Here is a 23,148-nt window from a genome sequence, read left to right as displayed (position 1 = left end):
ATCTGGCATTGACATGCATGGTCTGGGCAGGCTTGTTCGCTAGAGCCAAGAGTTGGCAACACCCCTTTTGCAACCACCATAGTAATATCTCAGGCGAGGACTGTCCTGGATGTGAAAACTAGCAGATGAAAGTTAGATGAGGAATAGGATATCCACATAGTTCCAAAGTATCTCCCCACAAGAAACTTATTAATTACAAAGGGAAAAACAGTAACTTTACAGTACAGCTACCTGCCAGACACCACCTTAACCAAGTGATCAAAGTTAGCATCACCAATCATAGGACAAATAAACAACTGGTGCCTCCTGATACGATGTACTGAGAAGGACACAGTATCACTTCTGTGATATTCCTGCCCAAAGTGCACAGTCTGAATCTAATCATGAGGAAGCATCAGACAAAGGTGAACTGAGCCAGTCTACAACATAACTGGCTTCTAGACTTGAAAAATGTCAAAACTGAAAAACAAAGAGAGGCAGAAGAATGGTCCAAACTGAAAGAGACTGAAGAGACATGATGACTAACTACAAGTTATTCTGAATCTGATCCTGGACAGGGAAAAATAAAATTATATAAACGTGATTACTGGGACAACAGAGGAAAGTTGAATATAGATGGTGGGTTATGTAACAGTATTGTTATTATTGTAAAATTTCTCATGCTTGGGAAATACTTGTTGGAAACATTTAGGGGTAAAGGGACATGATGTCTTCAATTAATTTCTCAAACGGTCAAGAGAGAAAGAGCACAAATATGGCAAAATTAGCAACTGGTGAATCTGTGTGTAGGGTCTAGGAAGTTGGTTGTTCTATTGCTTCAACTCTTTGGTAAATTAGAAATTACATCAAAATTGAAAGTCAAGGAAAAAAAGGAGTTGGCAATGACCTACAAGTCCAACTACTGGGCATCAGCTAAATAAAATACAGTGAGTCCCTGCAGCAGTTGAGAATAATGTAATGAGGGCTTCCCTGGTGGCGCAGTGGTTGAGAGTCCGCCTGCCGATGCAGGGGACACGAGTTCGTGCCCCGGTCCGGGAGGATCCCACGTGCCGCGGAGCGGCTGGGCCCGTGAGCCATGGCCGCTGAGCCTGCGCGTCCGGAGCCTGTGCTCCGCAACGGGAGAGGCCACAACAGTGAGAGGCCCGCGTACCAAAAAAAAAAATAATAATGTAATGAAAAGATGTCCACATAAGATGAGTAAGTTCTGGGATCTGATACACAGCATGGTGGCTGTAGTTAACAATCCTGTACTATATGACAGCTGCTGTGAGAGTACAGCTTTATGTTCTCATTATAACAACAAAATGGTAATTATGTGAGGGGAAGGATGTGTTAACTAACCTTACCATGGTAAACATTTTGCAATATATACATCAAATTGTTACATTGTCTACCTTGAACTTACACAGTGTTCTATGTGAAATATATCTCAATAAAACTGAAAAAAGAACAAGAAAAGATGTCCACAGTACCTTGGCATGTTAAAAGAAAGTGAGTTTTAAAATCATATTTTTCATTTGTCAAAAGACATTTTGTGTGAACGTATATTTAAAAACCACTTAGAAGTTATCTTGGGTGGGATGACTTTGTCGAACCTCAGTTCCTAAATCTGTTAAATGGGGCCGTAAAACAAACAGTGCTACACTTGCAACTATCCTACTCAGGGCCTGGAGAGGACTCGAGATAATGCGGATCACCTCTTGAGGAATCAGAGTCACCCACTGGACTTTCCAGCTTGAGCTGAGCCTCTGGACAATCCAGGGAGGGCAGGGGACGTGCCTAAGGAGGTGCCCCTAATAGGGAGGGGCGTGTGGTACAGGGTGTCTAGGAATCCCTGTGCCAGTCCACAAGGTGCCTTCCAGCGAAGTAGGAAAAGGTACCTCTTCCTCAAAGTGTTTAACTGGTGCCTGATGGAAATTTGTTAAGATAAACATAAAAATGTATGATAAGTAGGAAGTAAAGGGAGCCCCATAACCATCCTGCAGTGGCTTTGATTCTAGAAAGGACATCCTGAGCCTCTCTCTGCTCTAGATGGGTTCTTCCTTCCCTGTGGACAACAAGTAGATCACTCTGATCAGACCACTCTCATGCTTCAGAACCTTCAATGGCTCCCCACCGCCCCTTGCACAAGAAACGTGTACCTCCTCTTGTCCTGGTGTTTAAGGATATGGACTCTCTTGTCCCTGCCCACCTCACAGACCTGGAGCAATTCACAGTCCCCTCAGTCACCCCTCTCCCCACAAACCTCCTAGGCTCTTCTAAACCCCTGTGCCTTTGTTTAGGCTGGTCCTTCCACTCTGAAAGCCTTCCCCCTAACCTTGAACTCTTATGTATCCTTGAAGACCCAGTCCCAAATGCCCCTTCGCTGAGGTGTACACCTTTGGGGTCTAAGAGCACCTTGACTACACATTGTCACACTTCACTATAATTCCTTGCTTGTGCCAGATCTCTTCCTTACTAGATACAACAACAACAATGATGATGATGACGACAATAATTCATGAAGCTTCCTTTTACTGAGCACTTACATGCCTAGCATAGTGCTATGTGTTTTTTTTTGTTTGTTTTTTTTTTGTGGTACGCGGGCCTCTCACTGTTGTGGCCTCTCCCGTTGCGGAGCACAGGCTCCGGATGCGCAGGCTCAGCGGCCATGGCTCACGGGCCCAGCCGCTCCGCGGCATATGGGATCCTCCCGGACCGGGGCACGAACCCGTATCCCCTGCATCGGCAGGCGGACTCTCAACCACTGCGCCACCAGGGAGGCCCAGTGCTATGTGTTTTACACCCATGATGTCAAGTCACCTTCATGACACCCCTAGGAGGTAGGTATGATGGTATCCCCTTTTACAGATTAGGCAACTGAGGCTCAGAGAGGTCAGGCAATATGTCTAAGGTCACAGAGTGGCTAGTGGCAAAACCAGGACTTGAGCTCAGGTATGCTTATGCCCGACATGGTCTTCTCATCCACTAAATACCAGCCCCTGGAAGGCAGAGAACATACGTTAGTCTTAGAGCCTGGGGAGGCAGGAGGTGCTTTTGAGTGAAAACATTTCAGTCAGGACCACTCAAATCTCTGTTTCCACAAACCTGGGGTCCTGGTGTCCTGATCTGTGGGTAGGCAGGGGACAAGATGTCCACCCTCATCTGCACTTACCTCCCTTCCCAAACCATGTATGATCCTGCCTCCCAGCCTATGCTTTTGCTATTTCTTATGCCAAGAACACTATTCTTGATTGCCTTTGCCTAACTCTATCCCTACCTCAAATCCTTCCATTACAAAGAAGAAAAACCCAAACAATTAGACATTGGGGAAATGCCAATAAAAATTATGATGCCAATAAAAAAATAATAATGCCAATAAAAAATTTATAATATAAAAATTACTTTTATTTTTAAAAATTATTTTAAAAATAAAAATGCCCATAAAAATACTCACTAGGATGGCTACAGTAAAAAATGGAAAAATAGCAAGTGTTGGCTTGCTGCTGGAATGTAAAATGCTGCAATTGCTATGGAAGACAGTTTGGAAATTCCTCAATAAGTTAAACATAGAATTACCATATGACCCAGCAATTCCACTCCTAGATATAGAGCCAAAGGAATTGAAAACGGGTGATCAAAGACATGTTCATGAATGTTCATAGCAACATTATTCACAGTAGCCAAAAAGTGGCTTACCGCTCCAATGGGATATTAGTTAGCCATAAAGAGGAATGAAATTCTGACACAAGCTATAGCATAGAAGAATCTTCAAAACATCATGCCAAGTAAAAGAAGCCAGACACAAAAGACCACATATTATCTTGATTCCATTGATATGAAATGCTCAGAACAGGTAAATCCACAGAGTCAGAATGCAGGCTTGGTGGTTGCCAGGGGCTTTGGGGGAGGAGGAAGTGGAAGTGACTGCTAATGGATATGGGATTTCTTTCATTCTGGAGTGATGAAAATGTCCTAGAATTGTACAGAGGTGATGGTTGCACAACACTGTGAATGCACTAAATGCCACTGAATCGTACACTTAAAAAAATGGCTAAAATGGTAAATTTGGTTTGTGAATTTTACCACAGTGAAAATGAATTAATTACAATACACCACAACACCAAAAAAAAAAAAAAAAAAAAAAAAGGTTTGGGCCCCTTTCACAAGTGTGGGCTCTGAGGTGGAAACCCTAGGAGGCAGGGGAGTCTAACAGCTACCAGTCTTGCGTTCTAATCCTGTCTCTGCCACTAACTGGCCAGTGACCTTGGGCAAGTCACTGTGCTATTCAGACCCTCGATTTCTTCTTTTGTAAAACTGAAGGACAAAGAGTCCCTCTGGTCAAGATTAACACAAGGATTAAAGAAGAGAACACTGTAAGTGGTTAGCACTGTGTGTGACAAATGAATGCCGTCATTATAACAGTTGCATTAGTCCTCAATTATAAAATATTATAAAATATTTCAAAGCTATAGAAATGTACAGAAAAGTACTCCCTCCCTTCCCTGGGCCTAGCACCTTAATAGATGTTAACACTGCCCTATTTGCTTCAAATTTCCCTGTTTGTTTTAAAGAAAAAAAGGCACAGAGACAGCCAGAGCCCTCTGGTCCCCTCCCAGTCTCTTCCTGGCCCCTCCCTGCCCAGAGCAGCCCCTCCTCGCAGGCAGGTGGGTGGTGGCACCTTTTTTCATTTCTTGTCTGTGGGCATTAACTTCTAAAATAAACACCATCACTGGGAGGTAAGATTTTGTTCCCTGACATTATGTTTCAGGTACTATTCCTGTTGATTCCCATTGATCTGGTTCATTTCTATGAACCCGAGATATGGTTTTTGTCCTATTGACCAGTCCCCACTTTAGAAATGGACAAACTGACTGAGCTGAGGTCCTCGGACTCGGAGTCTGGCCTCTCTTTGTCTCTGCCTTTCTCTGGCCTCAGCAGGCAGGTCAGATGTCCTGTCCTGGCAGCCATCCCCCTCACGGCCTGGGGAGGCATCTCACCAGGGCCTTGATGGATCTGCCCACTGATTGTCACTGGGGAGGGAGCTTGAGCTCCCTGGAGTCCCCACCTCAGGGCCCCAATCCCTCTACTCTCAGGCTCTGTAACTCTGGGCAACTCTCTGAGCCTCAGTTTCCTCACCCAGGAAAAGTTCAGACTCCACCCTGCCTGTGCATCATTAATGGATGGATAACAGCTGCCCAAGGCCCTGTGCTAAGAAGGATTCTGAGGCTGCATGCTGGATTGCCAGGAGAAAGAGATCAATCGGCAGACTCCTGACAGGATGGGAAGGAAGGTGGGGCTCCCCGTGCAAAGTATTTTTTCCACTTGCTCCACGCACCCAGGCGCCACCTAGAGGTTTAAAACCAGTGCCTGTCTGGCTGAAGGAAGGATGAAAGGGGAGCAGGGACACCAACTAGGAGCAACCTGCACTCTTTCAGGGCAGCAGCAGTGGCGCCGGGGCTGTGGGGATGCAGAGTGGGGCAGACCCTGGGAGTGAAGCCACTGCACGGACTGGAAGAGGGAGGGCTCTTGGCACTTCTGGGGCCCTGTCTACACTTACCCTGGGAGGCGCTGGGCTGCTGGCTGACGGCCTGGCCAAGCTGGTCTGAGAGCCACAGCTGCATGCGGATGAAGGGCTCCCGCCCCTTCTGCGTCAGCTTGCTCCACGGCTTCGGCCGGGACAGCATGTCACTCACACTGCCCTGTGACAGACCCAGCACCTGGGGATGGGCAGGGCAGGAAGGGTAGGTCAGCAGGTCCCTGGCCATCCCCTCCACCACTCTCCCCAAGAACCTTAAGGCCCACTGTTCACTCCCGTTCTGAGAGGCCAGGGCTGCCTTCATGTGTTCTTCACTCCCCAGGTGCCTGCTGTGTGCCTGTGCTGTACCCACCACCTGCAGTGCCCTTCCTGATTTCCCTCCATCTAAAAATCCTGCCTCAGGACTTCCCTGGCAGTCCAGTGGTTAAGGCTTCGCCTCCCAATGCAGATCCCTGGTTGGAGAACTAAGATCCCACGTGCCGTGTGGCCAAAAAACCAAAACGTAAAACAGAAGCAATATTGTAACAAATTCAATAAAGACTTTAAAAATGGTCCACATCAAAAAAATCTTCAAAAAAAAAATCCTGCTTGGACTCTAAGACCACTTAAGTGCCCCCTCCTCCAGGAAGCCTTCCTGTGTCTCCCATTCAGGTCATTTCTCCTTCCTCTGAGCTTATGACCCTTTGCCTGCTCTTCTGCTATGGCTGGAGGTGATGTTTAAAACTACTTAACACGGACTTCCCTGATGGCATGGTGGTTAAGACTCCATACTCCCAATGCAGGGTGCCTGGGTTCAATCCCTGGTCAGGGAACTAGATCCCACATGCATGTTGCAACTAAGAGTTCACATGCTGCAACTAAGGAGCCAGTGAGCCGCAACTAAGGAGCCCATGAGCCACAGCTAAGGAGCACACCTGCTGCAACTAAGACCCGGCACAACCAAATTAATTAATTAATTAATAAAAAAATAAATCTACATTTTAAAAAGAAATAAAACTACTTAACAACTGGTACCAACCAATCAGGAGACCACCCCCCCACCACAAGCTAGGCTGAGCCTTAACCCTTTAGTGGATGGACCATGGGAGGGGTGGAGGGTACCCGAGCAGGGTCAGGTAGGTGGCTATTTCCTAACCAGATGGAAGGGTTTCACAACTTTAACAACCACCTTGCCCTTGGCTCCCCTTCCTCCAGTGCCCAGGGACAGCTGGAAACAGGAAAAAGGGCTTTTGGGGTCACACAGACCAGGGTCCAAATCCTGCTTCTGCCCAGTTCTTGCACACACGCACACACTCACACACGCATTCTTTCCAAACCATGGACATGGGATGGGAGTCCTCCCTCCCCAGGTCCCGTGCTCCAGGCCCCGGAGCCTCCGAGGGTGGGCCCCGCCATCTTCACCTTCTCCCCGAAGATCCTCTGGCAGATTCCATTCTTGGCCAGCTTCTCCTTGACCTGGCGCGTCAGCTCCAGGGTGTCCACCTCACGGTACATGTAGAGCTCGTATTGCTCGGGGGTCAGGGGTGGCACGGTGGGCTTCAGCGTGCGGGGCACGTAGGCCGGGTAGTAGGCCAGTCGCCCGCCGCTGCCCCCCTCGGGGCCACCCCCCTCGGCCTTGAGCTCACCCACCCTGGGGGGCTCGTCCTCGCTCCCAGCCGCTTCATCCTCGGGGGCCGTGGGGGCCTCGTCCCCACGGGGCCAGGCCCGCCCGTTGGGCTGGCCGGAGTAGCTGGAGGAGGAGGAGGAGAGTGAGGGTGAGACGGAGGCGTAGGGGCGGCTGAGGAGGCCGCGGTCCGAGGCCCAGTGGTGGTCGAAGTAGCCAGCATCGCCAATCTCTGACTTGACCTTCCGGATGATGCTCTGCACAAAGGCGGCCGGGGACAGGACTGTGAGGGGTGTCTGTGTGGCACTACTGCTGGTCCCCCCACTGCCGACACCACCGCCGCCGACACCACTCTCTTCCTGCTTGACGTGGGTCAGGGCCCCGTTCTGGCTCACAGCGGCCAGCGAGGGCCGCTCTGGGGGCGAGGGAGGCACCGAGCGGCCACGGGGGCCTGCCTCCATCTCCAGCAAGGCCTGCTGCTGCGCTTGCATCTCGCGGCGCGCTTGTTCCAGAATGTTCTTGATGGCATCTTCTGAAGTGCTGGCGGGGGCTGTGCCATTGGTGATGCTCAGTGGGGCTGTCGAGTTCTTGGGCTCACCTGTGGGAAAGATGACAGGGTGGCTGGAGGCCCATGGTCAGAGCATGGATTGAAGGGCAAAGATGTTCACAGCGCAGTATTTATACCAGCAAAATGTTGGAGGCAAACTCTTTGTCCAACAGCTGGGGATTAGTTAAGTAAATTAGGGTCCATCCCTAGGACAGAATATTAGGCAGCCATTAAAAATCAGGTGGACAAATTATACTCCAATAAACATGTTAAAAAAAAAAGGAAAAAAAATTACAGAAAGAGAAATCAGGTGGACAGTGAGATTTTAGCACATGTGGAGAAAGTGCTCATGGGGATAATATAACATTAAAAAAAGACTTGTCTTTTGCATATGCTGTGATCCATCTATGCAGATAAAAGCAAGTCCCAGAAGAGGACACACAGTATAACCTGCTTTCTAATTGAGCTGCAAAATGAGCAATGTATTACTTAGTGAAAAATCTTTTTTTTCTTTAAGAGTGGTAAACAAAGAGGAACAACAGAACATTGTTTCCCTCTGCCCTCTTAGTGGCCTTTCCCATGCTGAGGTCTCCCCACCCCTGGACCAACCCAGATCAACACAGCTCTTCCTCTATTATCTTGTTGTGCAGTCTATACCCTAGCGGATCCTCACAGCCCCAATTTTAATTTCCAATTAAAAAGCAATAGAGCAATGGAATATTATTCAGCCATAAAAAGGAATGAAGCACTGATACATGCTACCATATGGAATAATCTTGAAAACATCATGCTAAGTGAAAGAAGCCAGACACAAAAGGCCACATATTGTATGGTTTCCATTCCTATGATATATCCAGAATAGGTAGATTCATAGACACAGAAAGTAGAGTGGTGGTTCCCTGGGGCTTAAGGGAGGTGGAGAGTAGGGAGTGACTGCTAATAGGTACAGTGTTTCCTTTTTGGGGTGATGAAGATGTTTTGGAAGTAGACAGAAGCAGTGGTTGCACAACATTGTAAATATACTAAACACCACTGAATTGTTCACTTTAAAATGGTTAATTTTATGTTATATGAATGTTACCTCAATTTAAAAAAAAGTAGGGGCTTCCCTGGCTGGCACAGTAGTTAAGAATCCGCCTGCCAATGCAGGGGACACGGGTTCGAGCCCTGGTCCAGGAAGATCCCACATGCCGTGGAGCAACTAAGCCCGTGCACCACAACTACTGAGGCCCGTGCGTCTAGAGCCCGTGCTCCGCAACAAGAGAAGCCACTGCAATGAGAAGCCCGCGTACCGCAACGAAGAGTAGCCCCCACTTGCCACAACTAGAGAAAGCCCGCACACAGCAATGAAGACCCAACGCAGCCAAAAATAAATAAATAAAATAAATAAATTTATTTAAAAAAAAAGTAATACATGCCTATTGTGGACAGCTAAGAATGCACAGAAAGTTAAGATGAAAATAAAAATCCCCTCTAATCTTTCCCCCAGAGGCAACCACATGAACTTTTCTCATGTTTCTCCTTCCAATCTGTTTTCTAACAACATTCATGGGATGGTCACACTTGATATGTGGGAGTGTGGCCTGGTTTGCCCTCACTTGGTGTCAACATGAGTATTTTTTCCTATGATTATAAGTTCTTCTATCTTTAATGGCTGCATATACCACTGAGGAAATACCCTGTGCTTTACTTACCTGATCCCCCACTGCTAGACACTTAGATTGTTTCTAGTTTGTCACTGTTGGAAACAACGATAAAGAGATAGCTTGTATATAAAATTTTGCCCCCATTCTGGACATTTCCTTTGATCCCCAAAAGTAGAGCTCCCAAGTTAGTGTCAACCACATGCATTTCCTTCCCAGAGGACTGCTAATTGCTCTCTGCTTAGCCTTCACTCTTGTCAGGGGCACGGGGCGGTGGGGGGATAACCTGGCACTCTTCCTCTTGTTGAACTCTTCACAGACCCTTCACAGGAAACCCACAACTATGCAAAGGTTTCCCTCTATGATGTTGCCTTTTTAATTTCTTTGCTGCCTTGTTTCTGACCCCCCAGTGGGAGAGCAGTGTACAGGGAGCCAGGAGACCTGGGTTCTCCTTTGGTCTCTGAATAACTGTGAGTATGTCTCCTCCTCTTTGGCTTCAGTTTTCCTGTTCAGTGGGAGAGTTAGATTAAACTGTTGCTCATGATTCTTTTCCCCCCAATACTGTGTCTCATCTGTATGTGTAAGTCCTATCTAGCACACAGTAGGCACTTAATAAATGTTTGGGACCGGTTTCATGGAAGACAGTTTTTCCATGGACTGGTGGGGGGATGGGGGTGGGGGGATGGTTCAGGCCAGCGATGGGGAGCCATGGGGAGCGGGGATGAAGCTTCGCTCGCTCACCCGCTGCTCACCTCCTGCTGTGCGCGGCTCGGTTCCTAACAGGCGGTGGGCTGGTACCGGTCCACGTCCCGGGGGTTGGGGACCCCTGGTGTACACAGTAAGGGCTCAGCAGATGATATGGGTGGAGGAGTGTAGGCTCCCAGCAGGGTAAGTCCCTCTCTACCCTTTCCAGGGACCAGGAAGGGGAGGCATCTTGGGGAACTCCTGGCTTCCAGCAGCAGTCAGAGGCTTGGGAATCGGGACACTTGCTCCGAGTCGCCACCATGGGGCAGCAGACGAAGTAAAATGGAGTGGGAGTGCTGAAGCCAGCATCTAGTTCTAAGCCAGCTGTGGTCTACACTGTGTTGTACTACCTCATGCTGGGTGCAGGGATGTGACTAGGTCCCTGGCTGCAAGAATCCCCCAGACTGGTGGGAGGGACAGCCACATCAGCAGAGTCATTTGTAACATGAATAAATGCAACAATGGATACATAATAATGATAACGTAATGAGGACAGCTAACTTTTCAGGGGCACCTTCTACACACTAGACCCCAGTTGAGTGCTTGCCAGGCCTGATCTCATTTGATCCTCACACAACCTTAAGAAGGGAGTACAAATACTGTGCCCATTTTAAAGATGAGAAAATGAAGGCACAGAGAGGCTAAGCAATTTGCCATGGTCACACGGTTAATAAATAGCAGAGACAAAATTTGCAGCCAGGTCACTCTGGCTCCAATGCACCAAACAATACAGGTCATTATGCGGGATCCAAGGAGGGGTGGTATCCAATCCACCTGGATGGGGATGAGGGGCTTCCTGGAGATGACTTCTGAGTTGAGTTGTAAAATATAAGCAGGAGTTGGCCAGATGAAAGGTGGCTGCAGTGAGGATGGCATTAGGGGCACAGGGAACAGGAATGAGAATAAGCATGACTACAAACAGTTCATGTGAGAGGCACGGAGGGGTCAGGAGGAGTCTGAAGACTATAATAGGGCCTATAGGCCTTGTTGAAGACTTGGGATTTTATCTGAGGGTAATGGGGAGCCATGGAAGGATTTCGAATAGTGATATGACCATGTGTGTCCTCTAGAAAGATCCCTCTGGCCTCTGGGTGGAGAATGAGCCAGAGCATGGCCTAGAATGTCATTGGCAAGACCAGTAAATAGGCTACTGCAATAGTCCCAGCAAGTGATGATGGTGGCTCACTAGGCTGGTGGCAGTTGGGGTGGGGATGGACAAGCTTGAAAGAAGCACTCAGAAGTTAAGTGACCCCTGGATGGGGTAAGGGTTAGGGTTAGGGTTAGGGTTAGGGTTGTTGGAATTTCCAGGAGTGGATTAACTCATCTAGGAAGGGTAAGAAAGTCAGAGGGCCTGGGGTGGAGCTCTGGGGGAACCCCACGTTTGAGGGGTTGATGAAGAGAGTGCACTGTGATAGGCTAAATAATGGTTCCCCAAAGATATCCATGTCCCAATCCCTGGGACCTGTGAACATGTTACCTCACATGGCAAAAGGGAGTTTGCAGATGTGATTAGAGTTAAGAATTTTGAGATGAGGAGATTATCGTGGATTATCTGGGTGGACCCCACATAATCACAATGGTGCTTATAAGAGGGAGGCAGAAAGATGAGAGACAGAGACAGAGACTAAAGATGCTATGATGCTAAGATGAAGGAAGAGGTCAGGAGGCAAAGAATCTGGGCGCCTTCTAGAAGCTGAAAAAGGCAAGGAAACAGATTTTCCCCTAGAGCCTCCAGAAAGAACGCAGCTGTAGCCCAGTGATGCTGACTTTGGACTTCCAACTTTCAGAACTGTAGGATGATAAATTTATGCTGTTTTTGACCACTGAGTTCTGAGTGTGGCACCCACTGGGGAAGCGTAGGAGGCATGGTTTGAGAGGTAGGAGGAAGCCAGGGGAACAGTGGCTCACTGGGAACTAGAAAGTAAGGTGCAAGAAGGAAGGTGAGACCGATGGTCGGGGGTGAGGCTCAGACCTCTGTGCTTGACGAGCTCCTGTGTGAATACCGGTCACTGTGCCTCCTGAAAGTCGAGGACATTTGGACAACCCAGACCAGGATTGCCAACAGAACTCCACAGTGAGGGCAATGTTCTGTGGGTGTGCTGCCCACCATGGCCGCCACTCGTCACCTGTGCCATGTGGCTACTGTGGCTGAAGAACTGAGGCTTTTAATTTCACTTAATTTTAGTTAATTTGAATGGATATAACCACACGTGGCTTGTAGCTCCATACTGGATAGGATCTGGCACTTTCCAGGCCTAGACCTCACTTGGCTGCAGGTTTGGAAAGAGGCAAAGAGGTTCTGACCTGCTTGGAATCCCCTCTGGAGTGGACGAAGGTGGACAAGGCCTTGCCTCCCGCTCAGAGCAGGCCCCAGAGGCCTCGGGCCTCACCTGCTGTGGTCACACTCACCCCCCTTCTGCGACTCGATCTCCTTCTTGGCCTGCTCCAGGATGCTCTTGATGGCGTCATCCGAGCCGGTCTCTGGTGTACGGATTCTCGGGGTGATACTGCCTGGGGGAGGAAAGGAGGCATCTTCTGTGGGGACCTGCATGTTGGGGGTCAGTCCTGGAGCTGGGCAGGGTGACAGCCTGGTGCCCTCCTCTGAGGGCCAGACCGTGAGTGTGTGTGGCAGGACCACCACTTCACTAGTCTGTGTGACAAACTGTGGACCTACAAGTGATTCTAGCTTGAAATAATAATAACAACAACAAAACCCACTGACGGCAGCCACCATCAAAGCTAACAGTTCTCGGGCTTCCTTGGTGGCGCAGTGGTTGAGAGTCCGCCTGCCGATGCAGGGGACACGGGTTCGTGCCCCGGTCCGGGAGGATCCCACATGCCACGGAGCGGCTGGGCCCGTGAGCCATGACCGCTGAGCCTGTGCGTCCGGAGTCTGTGCTCCGCAACGGGAGAGGCCACAACAGTGAGAGGCCCGCGTACCGCAAAAAAAAAAAAAAAAAAAGCTAACAGTTCTCAAGAACTTACTACATGCTTTATGCTCATTTAACCCCCCCATGAGGCTGACATATGGGGAAACTGAGGCACAGAGCAGCTAAAGTGGATTCCTTGAGGTCACTCAGTAGATGAATGGCAGAGCTGGACACAAACTCAGGTGTCTGTGAGGTCAAAACTTGGGCCCTTCACATGGATTACCCTAAAAACTGAGTCTGGCAAGGCTGGCAGTTACCCAGGCTGTCATACGGATGGGTAAACTGAGGCTTGGAGGTGCTCAGCGGGTATCTGCCAAGGCAGCCCCTGGGGCCCAGACTTTTCCCACCATTATCAGCCTGAATGGCACCACAGCGGCCGGAGGGGGAAACTGAGGCACAGGAAGGCAGAGTCACTTGCCCCGAGTCACACGGCTGTGAGGTGGCAGACCCAAGGCTCTGAACCCCGAGCTGTGCTCTCAGACCCCAGCCAGCCCCATGCCCTGGGCTGGGTCGTGGAGACCAGGTCTGAGCCCGTGCGCCGCAGATGGGCCCTCGGCCGGCACTTACCTCGCTGCCGCACCTGGATGGTCCTCAGAGCCAGCACATTCTGCTCGTCCGACAGGAACTGCTTCATCTTGATGAAGGGCTCCTTGCCCTTCACTGTGAGCTTGCGCCAGGGCTTGGGCCGGGCCAGGATCTCGCTGACCGAGCCCTGGGACAGGCCCAACACGTAGTGGCCAAACACCCGCTGCCCGATGTTGTGTTTGAGCAGCTGCTCCTTCACCTGGAATGCGATCTCCGCCGTGTCCAGCTGCTCCTCCTCTGTCCCGGCCCCCGCTGTGGCCACGCTGCCGCCACTGCCCTCCACTGGCTCAGGGCCCCCGGGCGGCTCAGGGCCAGGGGCTGGGGTGGCAGGGGCCGTGGGCGGCTTGGCGCCATAGAAAGCCGGGGGGAACACCAGCAGGCCTCCCGCCTCCCCTTTGAAGGCAGCCGGGGGCATCATGTGCTTGGACAGCAGCGTGTCCCCTGCCAGTCTCTCCCCTGAAGCCAGGCTGGGGAAGGGGGACAGCGAGAAAGTCCGAGGGCCATCAGGGCCAAGGCCAGGGCCCAGCAAGGGCTGCCCTGGGCTGGGGGACAGGGGGTCTTCGGGCCCTGGTGGTGGTGGGAGCTGTGGAGGGGATGGGTAGGACTGCTCCGTGCCCAGAGAATCCTTGATGGCATCATCCTCTGAAGGGTCTTCCTCTAGAACACCAAGGCAGACAGACAGAGGAAGAGAGGAGAGACAGAGAGAAAGACAGGTAGACAGTGATGGGGACAGACAGAGACAGAGACAGGGAGAGAAATAACACAGAGACACAGAGATAGGAAAACAGAAATAACATGGGAGAGATAGAGACAGGCAGAGGCAGAGAGACAGAGACAGACAGAGTGAAAGACAGAAAGCAACAGAAAGACAAAGAGATAGAAAGAGGGAGACAGAGAAACAGTGAGAGGCAGAGAGACACATACAAAGAGACAGAAATTTGGAGGGAGAGGAAGGGGGCACAGGGCAGGAGGGAGTGGGGACAAGTGCTATAGGCGTCGGGCGGCGCAAGGCGCCAACACTGGCTGTTTCTGCCACACACACTCCCTGCCCCCTTCTCTGATCCCCATCCTTCAAGGCTCGGGCCAAATGCCAGTTCTGGGGAGCCCCCCTCCCACCATCAAGCACATTAACTGAGCACTTGTTATGGGCCCAGCACCTCGCTCTGGGAGGATTAACCCCCATCCCAGAGCAGGACAGCCCACTTCCTGGGTGCTCGCCCTGCACCCCTTGTCTATGCGTTTGTATTTCCCATGCTGCTAACTTACTCCACCCGCACAGGGCCCATTACCGCCCCCATTTCACAGATGAGGAAATGGAGGCAGCACACAGAAAGTGTTGGCTGGGGCCACATGGCTGACAGGTCACGAAGCCACTGTGTGGGGAGAAGGGGCGATCTGGGGGAGACAGGCGTGTCTGCAGGCCATGCCCAGTGGTCTGCTGTAGGGGGTGTGGTGTGAATGCCCTCCTTATCCCGTGACCTCTTCCTGTTGTTCTTGAAGGCTAGGGCATGAGCGAGCCCTTCGGGGGACCTCAGGAGGGCCTGAGTGAGCTGTGTGTCCCTGAGTGTGGGCGTGGATGTGGGTGGCACCCTGTGGGACAGCTGCCTGCTGGCTTAGCTGTGAATGGCACCCAGCTCAGCCCCTGGCACCCAGGAGGCACTCAATCAACATGCCCGCCTTTTATCCATCATCCTCCGGCCCATGTGGAAGGCAGTGGTCTGAGGGCATGGAGGAAGCCAGAGACCCACGGGCAGCGCCCACCCCGGCCCCTCAGCCCCAAGAGCACCCCTCCTCCCCTACCAGGGCTGGCCAAAAGACCAGGCTTTTCTAGAAGGAATTTCTGCGCAGGGAAGAATGCCTCCTTTGCCATGAGCAGGGAGTCTTCGGGCTTCGCCATGCCCTGAGGAGACAAGAAGCAGGGCTGAGAGGGCATGGCTGGTGCAAGGCTCTCAGGGGCAGCCTGCCCTGTGGGGACAGTGGTGGGGACACTCACCTGCGGGAGGCTGCAGGTGTTGGAGGCCAGCTTCATGGCTTTGAGGATGCTGCCAGAGAAAGTGGAGAGAGTGTGAGGCCAGCCAGTTCCCCAGGCCGGGGGAGAGGCACTGCGACCTGCTATCTTCCCTGATTGACAGCAAGCACCCCAGCCCCCAGGACCCCATGTAACACGGGACTCACTGGACAACAGGCCTTAAATAGTGGGCTTGTGAACTGGCCTGCTGTCACCTGGAGGAGTGTGGCTTGAGCTCATCTGATTAAGGCATCATCCCCCTGCCCAGTTACAGCACCAGCAAGGCTATGTTTTCCCACAGGCAGCTCTTGATGACAAAGGTCCGGGCATGACCCCCAAGGTGCCAGTGGAGAGCTGACAAGGGTACCACAAAGTGGGGTCTGGTGGGAGGGAGGAAGATGGTGAACTTTGCCGAGGGCCCCTTGTTATCTTCCCAGGCAGCCCCCAGTCAGGCAAGAGGGCTTGAGGCGGGGGCGGTCTGTGGAGCCCCGCCCCACACAGTACCTCAGCTCTGTTTTAATTTCTTCATAGTCAGACTGTGCCTGGAGCTTCTCTTCCAGCTTCTAGAAGGACAAAGATGGTGAGGCTGGTCCACGGCCTTCTGCCTGGGGACTCCCCGCCCATCTCCCATCTGCCCACCTCCTCCCCAAGACCTACCTCGATGGCCTCGGACTTGGCCGTGAGCTGCCGCTCCAGGTCTGCAATCTGGTTGGCGGAGGTCTCCTCCAGCTCCTGCAGAGAGTTCTGGAGGTGCCGCACGTCCTTCAGCAGCCGCAGGATCTCCCGATCCTTGGAGGCCAGGGCAGCCTCAAGCCGAGGGCCCGAGCACAGAGCGAAGTTCACCTTATCCTGGGCACAAACAGGGGCTTGGAGGGGCCGGGAGGTGTGGGGCAGGGGGCTGCAGGGCTGCTGTGCTCCCTGGGGTGACTCAGCCCCTCTCACAGGCCTGTGGCTTTCCCCTTACCACTTCTGAGCCTTTGCTCAGGCTGGTCCCACCTGCCTGATGTCTTTCCCTCTCTTCTTGAAAAGAAATAAGGAGGGAGAAGGAGTGGTCAGAGAAAGTATTTTGGAGGAAGGTATGTCTAAACTGTGATGAAGTTCAAGAACAAGTTAGTGATTTGGAAAATTGCTTGGCAGCCTCTGCTAAAGGTGAAAATTCGGTGCCCTAAGTCCTGGTGAAATATATGCAGGAGAAATGTGGGCACTTGTGCACCAAGACACAGGATGTGAACGTTCACAGCAGCCCTCTCTGTGATAGCTCCGAACCGGAAACCCCCCAGATGCCTACCCACCAGAAAGTGGACAGATTGTGGAATACTCACACAACAGAATACTAGACAGCAACAAAAACGAATAATCTACATTTACTTGCAACACAGCATGACGACTCTCCCAGATATATCATAGAGCCAAAGAAGCCAGACACCAAAGTGTATGCGTGATTCTATTAAGATCAGATATCAAAACAGGCAAAACCCATCTGTGCTGTTAGAAGTCAGGGGGAGTGGCACCTGGATGGGGTCACGAGGGAGGCTTCCGAGTGCTAGAATGTTTTATTGTCTTTTTAAAAATATTTATTTATTTATTTATTCGTTCATCCATTCATTCATTCATGGCTGCGTTGGGTCTTCATTGCTGCACGTGGGCTTTCTGTAGTTGTGGCGAGCGGGAGCTACTCTTCGTTGCGGTGCGCGGCCTTCTCATTGCGGTGGCTTCGCTTGTTGTGGAGCACGGGCTCTAGGTGCACGGGCTTCGGTAGTTGTGGCGCAAGGACTCAGTAGTTGTGGCTCACGGGCTCTAGAGCACAGGCTCAGTAGTTCTGGCACACAGGCTTAGTTGCTCTGCGGCATGTGGGATCTTCCCGGACCAGGGCTTGAACCCATGTTCCCTGAATTGGCAGGCGGATTTTTAACCACTGTGCCACCAGGGAAGTCCTTAGAATGTTTTATTGTTGATCTGGATGCTGGTTATGGGCTGTGTTCACTTTGAAAAATTCCAAATGTTGTACACTTATGATATGCACATTTTCCCTTGTGGATGTTATACTTCAATAACACATTTATTAAAAAGGAACAAAAAGAGCCCGCGTGCCGCCAACTACAGAGCCCACGCGCTCTGGAGCCCGCGTGCCACAACGAGAGAGAACGAAGAGCAACGAAGAGCTCGCACACCGCAACGAAAGATCCCGCGTGCTGCAACTAAGACCTGACACAGCCAAAAACAAAATAAATAAATATTTTTTTTAAAAAAAGAAAAAAGGAACAAAAAAGAACTAGTCAGTTGGGTGAGGAAGTGGTAGTTATAGGATGTTCCTGGCTGAGAGAACAGCAAAGGCTTGGGTTTCTAAATCGGGCCCAGGTCCCACTCCCAGCAGCAACAGACCCACAGGATTAGACCTGAGACCTTGCAGCCACAAGACACATTAGGGTGATTCCTTCCTCATCCTAATTTGCCACCAGCCCCAAGCCCCACAGCTTCTCCAGGTTTTAGGAAATGGCCCCTTTGTCCTGGTTGAAGATGAAGAGGTTTCTCTTTGAGGGGACCTGAAGTCAGGCTGCCCTTGAGCTCAGTTACAAATGAATCTAAGCAGCATTACGAAGAAAAACAAAAAACAAAAAACTGACCACTACCAACCCCAGCTATTCTTCTATGGAGGTAAATGCCAATTAAAACAGGAAGCGGATGCCATTAACACATTAAATTAATTAGCATCGAGCGCCACTGTTGTGCTCAGAAAAGCTCACCCCCCTCCCAAACCAGCAAAGTTCCTCATGGCTGATTAGCACAGGCATTTGCTGGCTTCCATGGGGGTTAATTAAGAACCATTGGCAAATTCTCTCTGAGGCATCCTCATGAGCGCTCTCGCTCTGTCTTTCTTGTGTTCATTCTCTATGTCGTGCAGACATCAGGCATGTTGATACATACACACTGCCTCCTGGGACACGGGCACAGGTGCACACACCTACGGACATAGCACACACTGACACATGTACCTGTGGGGATACTCATGCTGACAAGCACACGCACGGAAATGCACAGGCACCAAGGAGACGTGTCACTATCACACACAGAGACATGTATGTGCTCAGAGGCCACATGCTCACGTGGGCAAAAACACCCTGGACATACCCCAAACACACTAGTAACAGTAACACTGCATTAAATATTTACTGAGCATAGACTATAAACCAAGCACCATGTAATCCTCTCAATAACCCTATAAGGCAGGTCCTATTTATACAGATGAGGAAACTGAGGCACAGTTAGGTTAAGGATACAGTTATTTGCCCAAAGGTCACAAACAGACACACATACACAGTAACACACGTTCAAAGAGACTCATTCCAATACTTGAATAGAAAGACAGATACAGACACACAGGTCTATGTATCAGGGTGTCAGGTGAAATGAAAATTATGCCGGCCACTTCAGGTTCATGAATGGAGACTGCAAATCACCCTGGAGCAGACCTGTGATTATGTAAGCAATCATGAATTTCATTCCTTGATATCTGGAAAGAAATCTGGAAAGAAGGTGGACCAATTTACATAAGGAAGCCAGGCTTTCTGGGAGAGGAACAATGAAGACTCTTATTACATGACAGAAGGGTAGGTTGGGGTGGACCTGATTAAAATCCCTTGGCAGGAAATGTGCTCAGGACCCAAAGGGGCACCAACCTGGAGGAATGAGAAAGATGTACTGACTAACTGGCTTAACACAGGAACCTCAGGGTTGATGGCTGAAGATTGGTTCTTTGTAACATGTGGCTGGTTGGGAAACCTCATTAGAATCACCCTGATATATTTTAGGAACCCATGGCTGATATGAGTGTCAACCTCAGCTCTTGGTCAGCAGCCCCACTGCTGTCTGGGAGGGACTGAGAACCAGTGGGGCATCCCTGTAGCAGTCCCACACATCTTCCAAGCATTGTGAGACCAGTGGTCAACAGCAACACCTGGTGGCAGCCACCAAAACTGCGTGGCTGATCTACTGATCAAACTCACTCTCCTGCCCACTCTTGCTGGGCATCTGGCAACTAAAATGATCCTCTTTGGCCTGACTAAATTCCAAAGTATATGGAATCAAGGTATATGGAAGCTTGAGCTTGAAAAGTTAAAAGAGCTGTGGCTGTTTTTGACCCTCAGCTGGTGAAGCAAGTCACAGTGACTATGTTTAACTACACACTGACCTTGGCAATTAAAATGCTATGCCCACAGTATGCACACAGAGACCCACATCCATTCATGTGCACAATTTCACACATATGCGCATGGTCCACCTACAAAATGTCACCCACATATTCAAACCCACAAACCTGGCCTTTCCCAACCTTTCCCCGTGGCTCCTCCACCATCCTTACCCCACTGGGTCCCTGAGGAGAGCAGCAGGCCAGGCGGATGGAGCTGTTGACGGAGGCAAGTTGTTCCCGAAGACTTTCCACCTCCCGCTGGGCAGCCTCGGCTCGCTGGGAAGGAAAATGGGGCAAGTGTGGTTAAGAGGTGAGCGGGGCCACACTGGATCCCACCCTGGCCCTCCACTGCTTCCCTGAACCGTCTCAGGCAGCAGCTGGGAAGGCAGGTCTGAGGGCCTGGGGTCCTCCTTTCTGGGTCCTGGACCCTTGAGTTGGCTCTTGGTTTCCCTGGTGTGTATCCAAGAGGAGGTAGAACATCCCCTCTTCACTAGGGCAGGAAGGGAGATGCTGTCTTGATGTAACTGGCAATTTTTCACACGTTCCCTGGCCACTTCTGTCTGCCAAGTAAACTTCAGGCCTGGCTAGTCAAAAGGCCAGAGTTTGTCCCCAGCTCCTGTGCCATATGGTGTCTGCAGAGGTGGCTCACAAGCTGTTGCAGGCCCCTGGGCAAGTTACTTCCCCTCTCTGAGTCTTAGTTTTCCTTTTGTGAAATGGGGGCAATGAAACTGTAGAGGAGTGTTGAAATACATCTAAAATCAGAATGCCACAGTTTACTAAACTGAATCTTAACTCTTCAAAAACTTCTAAGAAAAAGTCTGGAAGGAAGCATCCAAATGTTAACAATGTAGACTTGTGGCCTGGAGAGAAATCTGTACTTTGTCTCTCTTTCTGGTTGTATGACCTTGGGCAAGAAACGTCATATTCCTGGCCTCAGTTTCCCTGTCTGTAAAATGGGCATCATAAGAGCAACTATCTCATAGGGTTGTTCTGCAAGTAAGTGATTTGGTAAAATACAACTCATTAGGTATCTCGTCTTGATGCCTGACACATACAAATGTGTCAACAACTGGCTTACTTTATTAACAACAACAGGGTGTATGGGATCTTGAACTATGGAAAATTAAAAGAGTTGCAGTTGTACCTTGACCCCCAGCTGGTGATGCAGGTCATAGTGATTAAGTTTAACTTACACACTGACCTTAGCAATCAGGATGCTGTGCCCACTATACGCGCACAGAGATCCACACACATCCACGCGCACATTTCATTGATTTATGTTTTAACTGATTTGTTTGTTTATTAGTATCCTGCCTTGTTCCAGGAATGGTTCGAGTTAGGAGTCAGTTTTGTTTTGGGAAAGGTTTTGGGCATGTGGGGTTGTAGAGAAAACATTTTGATGTTTCCACAAGGGGCATTCTGAGCAAATGTGACTGAAACTTGGGATCTAGGCTAAAAGACAAGCCTTGGAGTTAATACATGACTGATTAGCTAGTGAGAACTCCAGAAAGATTCACCTCCTGGGAGATGTCTGTTGACATTTCAAGGGGGGATGAGACCCAGACCATGGAGACACCCCCTGGCTTGTAAAGCTGGGTTTAAAGCTACTAGTCTTATCTTCCCCTGGAGAGAAGTATTTGTATTCCAAATGCTAGAAACCCAGGATCCTTGCCTTTCTGTTCGTCACGATACTTCAGAGGAGATTTCTCTCCTTTTCTCAGAACGTCCCTCTACTAGACTATACAACCACGCAGATTCATATTTGGGTGGTTCCTTGCCTACAGCACAAACTCTGGTGCATGTAGGAGGATATCTGGTTCTCGTCTTGTAACCCCAGGGGAAGAACTGGGGCAAACCGGCATGGCTTTTACTACACAAGTCATAATGATCTGCTCTGCTCTAGAATCCTCTTGTTCACATTTAGGATAGTATTAATAAATACAGATATTAAAGGCTAATATGATGACATTTACTTTTTTCTCAGTACTCTACAACGAGCAGGTTTTAATTTTATACTGAGGAAAAAATAAACATTATTAAAAATGCTTCCTATTCAAACTACTCTAAGATCGCTCTTCTTAAGCCTCTTTGATTGGCAGAGACCCAAAAGTCTGACGACACACAGTGGTGGTGAGGCTATCGGGAAACGGGCCCTCTCAGACCTTGCTGGAGGGAGTGTGAACTGGCACAACCCCATGGAAGGCAGTTTGGTCACATGTGCCAAATTATAAACGCACAGCTCTTTCACCCAGCGGTTCCACTTCTAGGAATTTGCCCCATACAGTGGCTTGGGTATGTATGAAATGATATCTGTACAAGGTTATTCACTGCAGTGTGGAGGATGATGGTAAAATACTGGAAATACCATAAACGTTCATCAGTACAGTATGAGTTAGACCAGAGGTTGGCAAACTGCAACCTGCTGCCTGTTTATGTAAATAAAGTTTTACTGGAACACAGCCATGCCCATTCGTTTCCATATCGTCTATGCTTCACTCTACCACTGCAAAGTTGAATAGTTGTGACAGTGACTTGCAAGGCCGAAAGTATTTACTCTCTGGTCCTTTATAGAAAGTTTGCCTTCCCCTGGGTTAGATGATGGTGCGTCCATGTAGTGCAATACAACGCAGCTGTGAAACAGAAGGAACTGCTTTATATACAGATACAGAACAAGCTCTATCTAAGACACATACATGGAAAAAGTAAGGTTCAGGAGGGTGTACATAGTATTAATAATTATTATTTTTTTTAAAGTTGCTAATTATTCTCTTAAGGATATGCATACCAAGGTTGTGATGATTTCTTTCTTTTATTTATTTATTTTTGGTCATACGGCATGTGGGATCTTAGTTCCCCAACCAGGGATTGAACCTGGGCCCTCTGCATTGGAAGCGTGGAGTCTTAACCACTGGACTGCCAGGGAAGTCCCTCATTTTTGTTTTAGAAAGGGGTAAAACTAGATATTCATGGGCTTGTGCAGGGATCTCTGGGAGGAGACCCCAGACACTGTAACAGAGGTTGCTGGGGAGAAGGGAACTGGCGGCAGGTTCAGGGAGGGGAGTTGGAGTTTCCCGGCTACGCCCTAATGTACCTTTTTCAGTTTTGAACTAAGTAAATGGATTACCTATTCAAAAAATTAACCTAAAAAACGTTATTCTTTTCCAAACTTCCTCTGCAGGAGGGAGCACCCTGTCCTTAGGCTGGCATAGCCAGGCATCTGGGCCTTTGCCTCTGCTGTGCCCTCTGCCTGGAATGCCACTCCTCAAGAGAACAGTGCCTGGGCTTTAGAACCCAGCTGCAAAGTGTCCTCCTAGGAGGCCTCCCTCAACCACCCCTGGGGAAATGACCACTTGCCCTGTCACACTGCTGACCCCTCCTGGC

The 23,148-nt window shown here is 49.8% G+C and overlaps 1 protein-coding gene across 2 annotated transcripts in view; it reads right to left on the bottom strand.

Annotated features, from left to right (window-relative positions):
* The window catches only part of CUX2 (cut like homeobox 2), a gene marked incomplete at both ends in the record, with an annotated part of 264,482 nt that overhangs the window by 7,643 nt on the left and 233,691 nt on the right, over window positions 1-23,148 (bottom strand). For both annotated transcript variants that reach the window (XM_079717842.1, XM_079717841.1), the window contains 9 exons: window positions 5,540-5,699; window positions 6,920-7,719; window positions 12,465-12,562; window positions 13,549-14,227; window positions 15,371-15,470; window positions 15,564-15,612; window positions 16,083-16,141; window positions 16,236-16,427; window positions 19,939-20,043. In XM_079717842.1, coding sequence (XP_079573968.1) covers window positions 5,540-5,699; window positions 6,920-7,719; window positions 12,465-12,562; window positions 13,549-14,227; window positions 15,371-15,470; window positions 15,564-15,612; window positions 16,083-16,141; window positions 16,236-16,427; window positions 19,939-20,043 — 2,242 coding nt within the window. The remainder of the gene's footprint in view (window positions 1-5,539; window positions 5,700-6,919; window positions 7,720-12,464; window positions 12,563-13,548; window positions 14,228-15,370; window positions 15,471-15,563; window positions 15,613-16,082; window positions 16,142-16,235; window positions 16,428-19,938; window positions 20,044-23,148) is intronic.

The sequence above is a fragment of the Hyperoodon ampullatus genome (genome assembly GCF_949752795.1).
Source record: "Hyperoodon ampullatus genome assembly, chromosome: 13".
Classification (NCBI taxonomy): domain Eukaryota; kingdom Metazoa; phylum Chordata; class Mammalia; order Artiodactyla; family Ziphiidae; genus Hyperoodon; species Hyperoodon ampullatus.
This window is presented reverse-complemented; position numbering and strand designations above follow the sequence as displayed.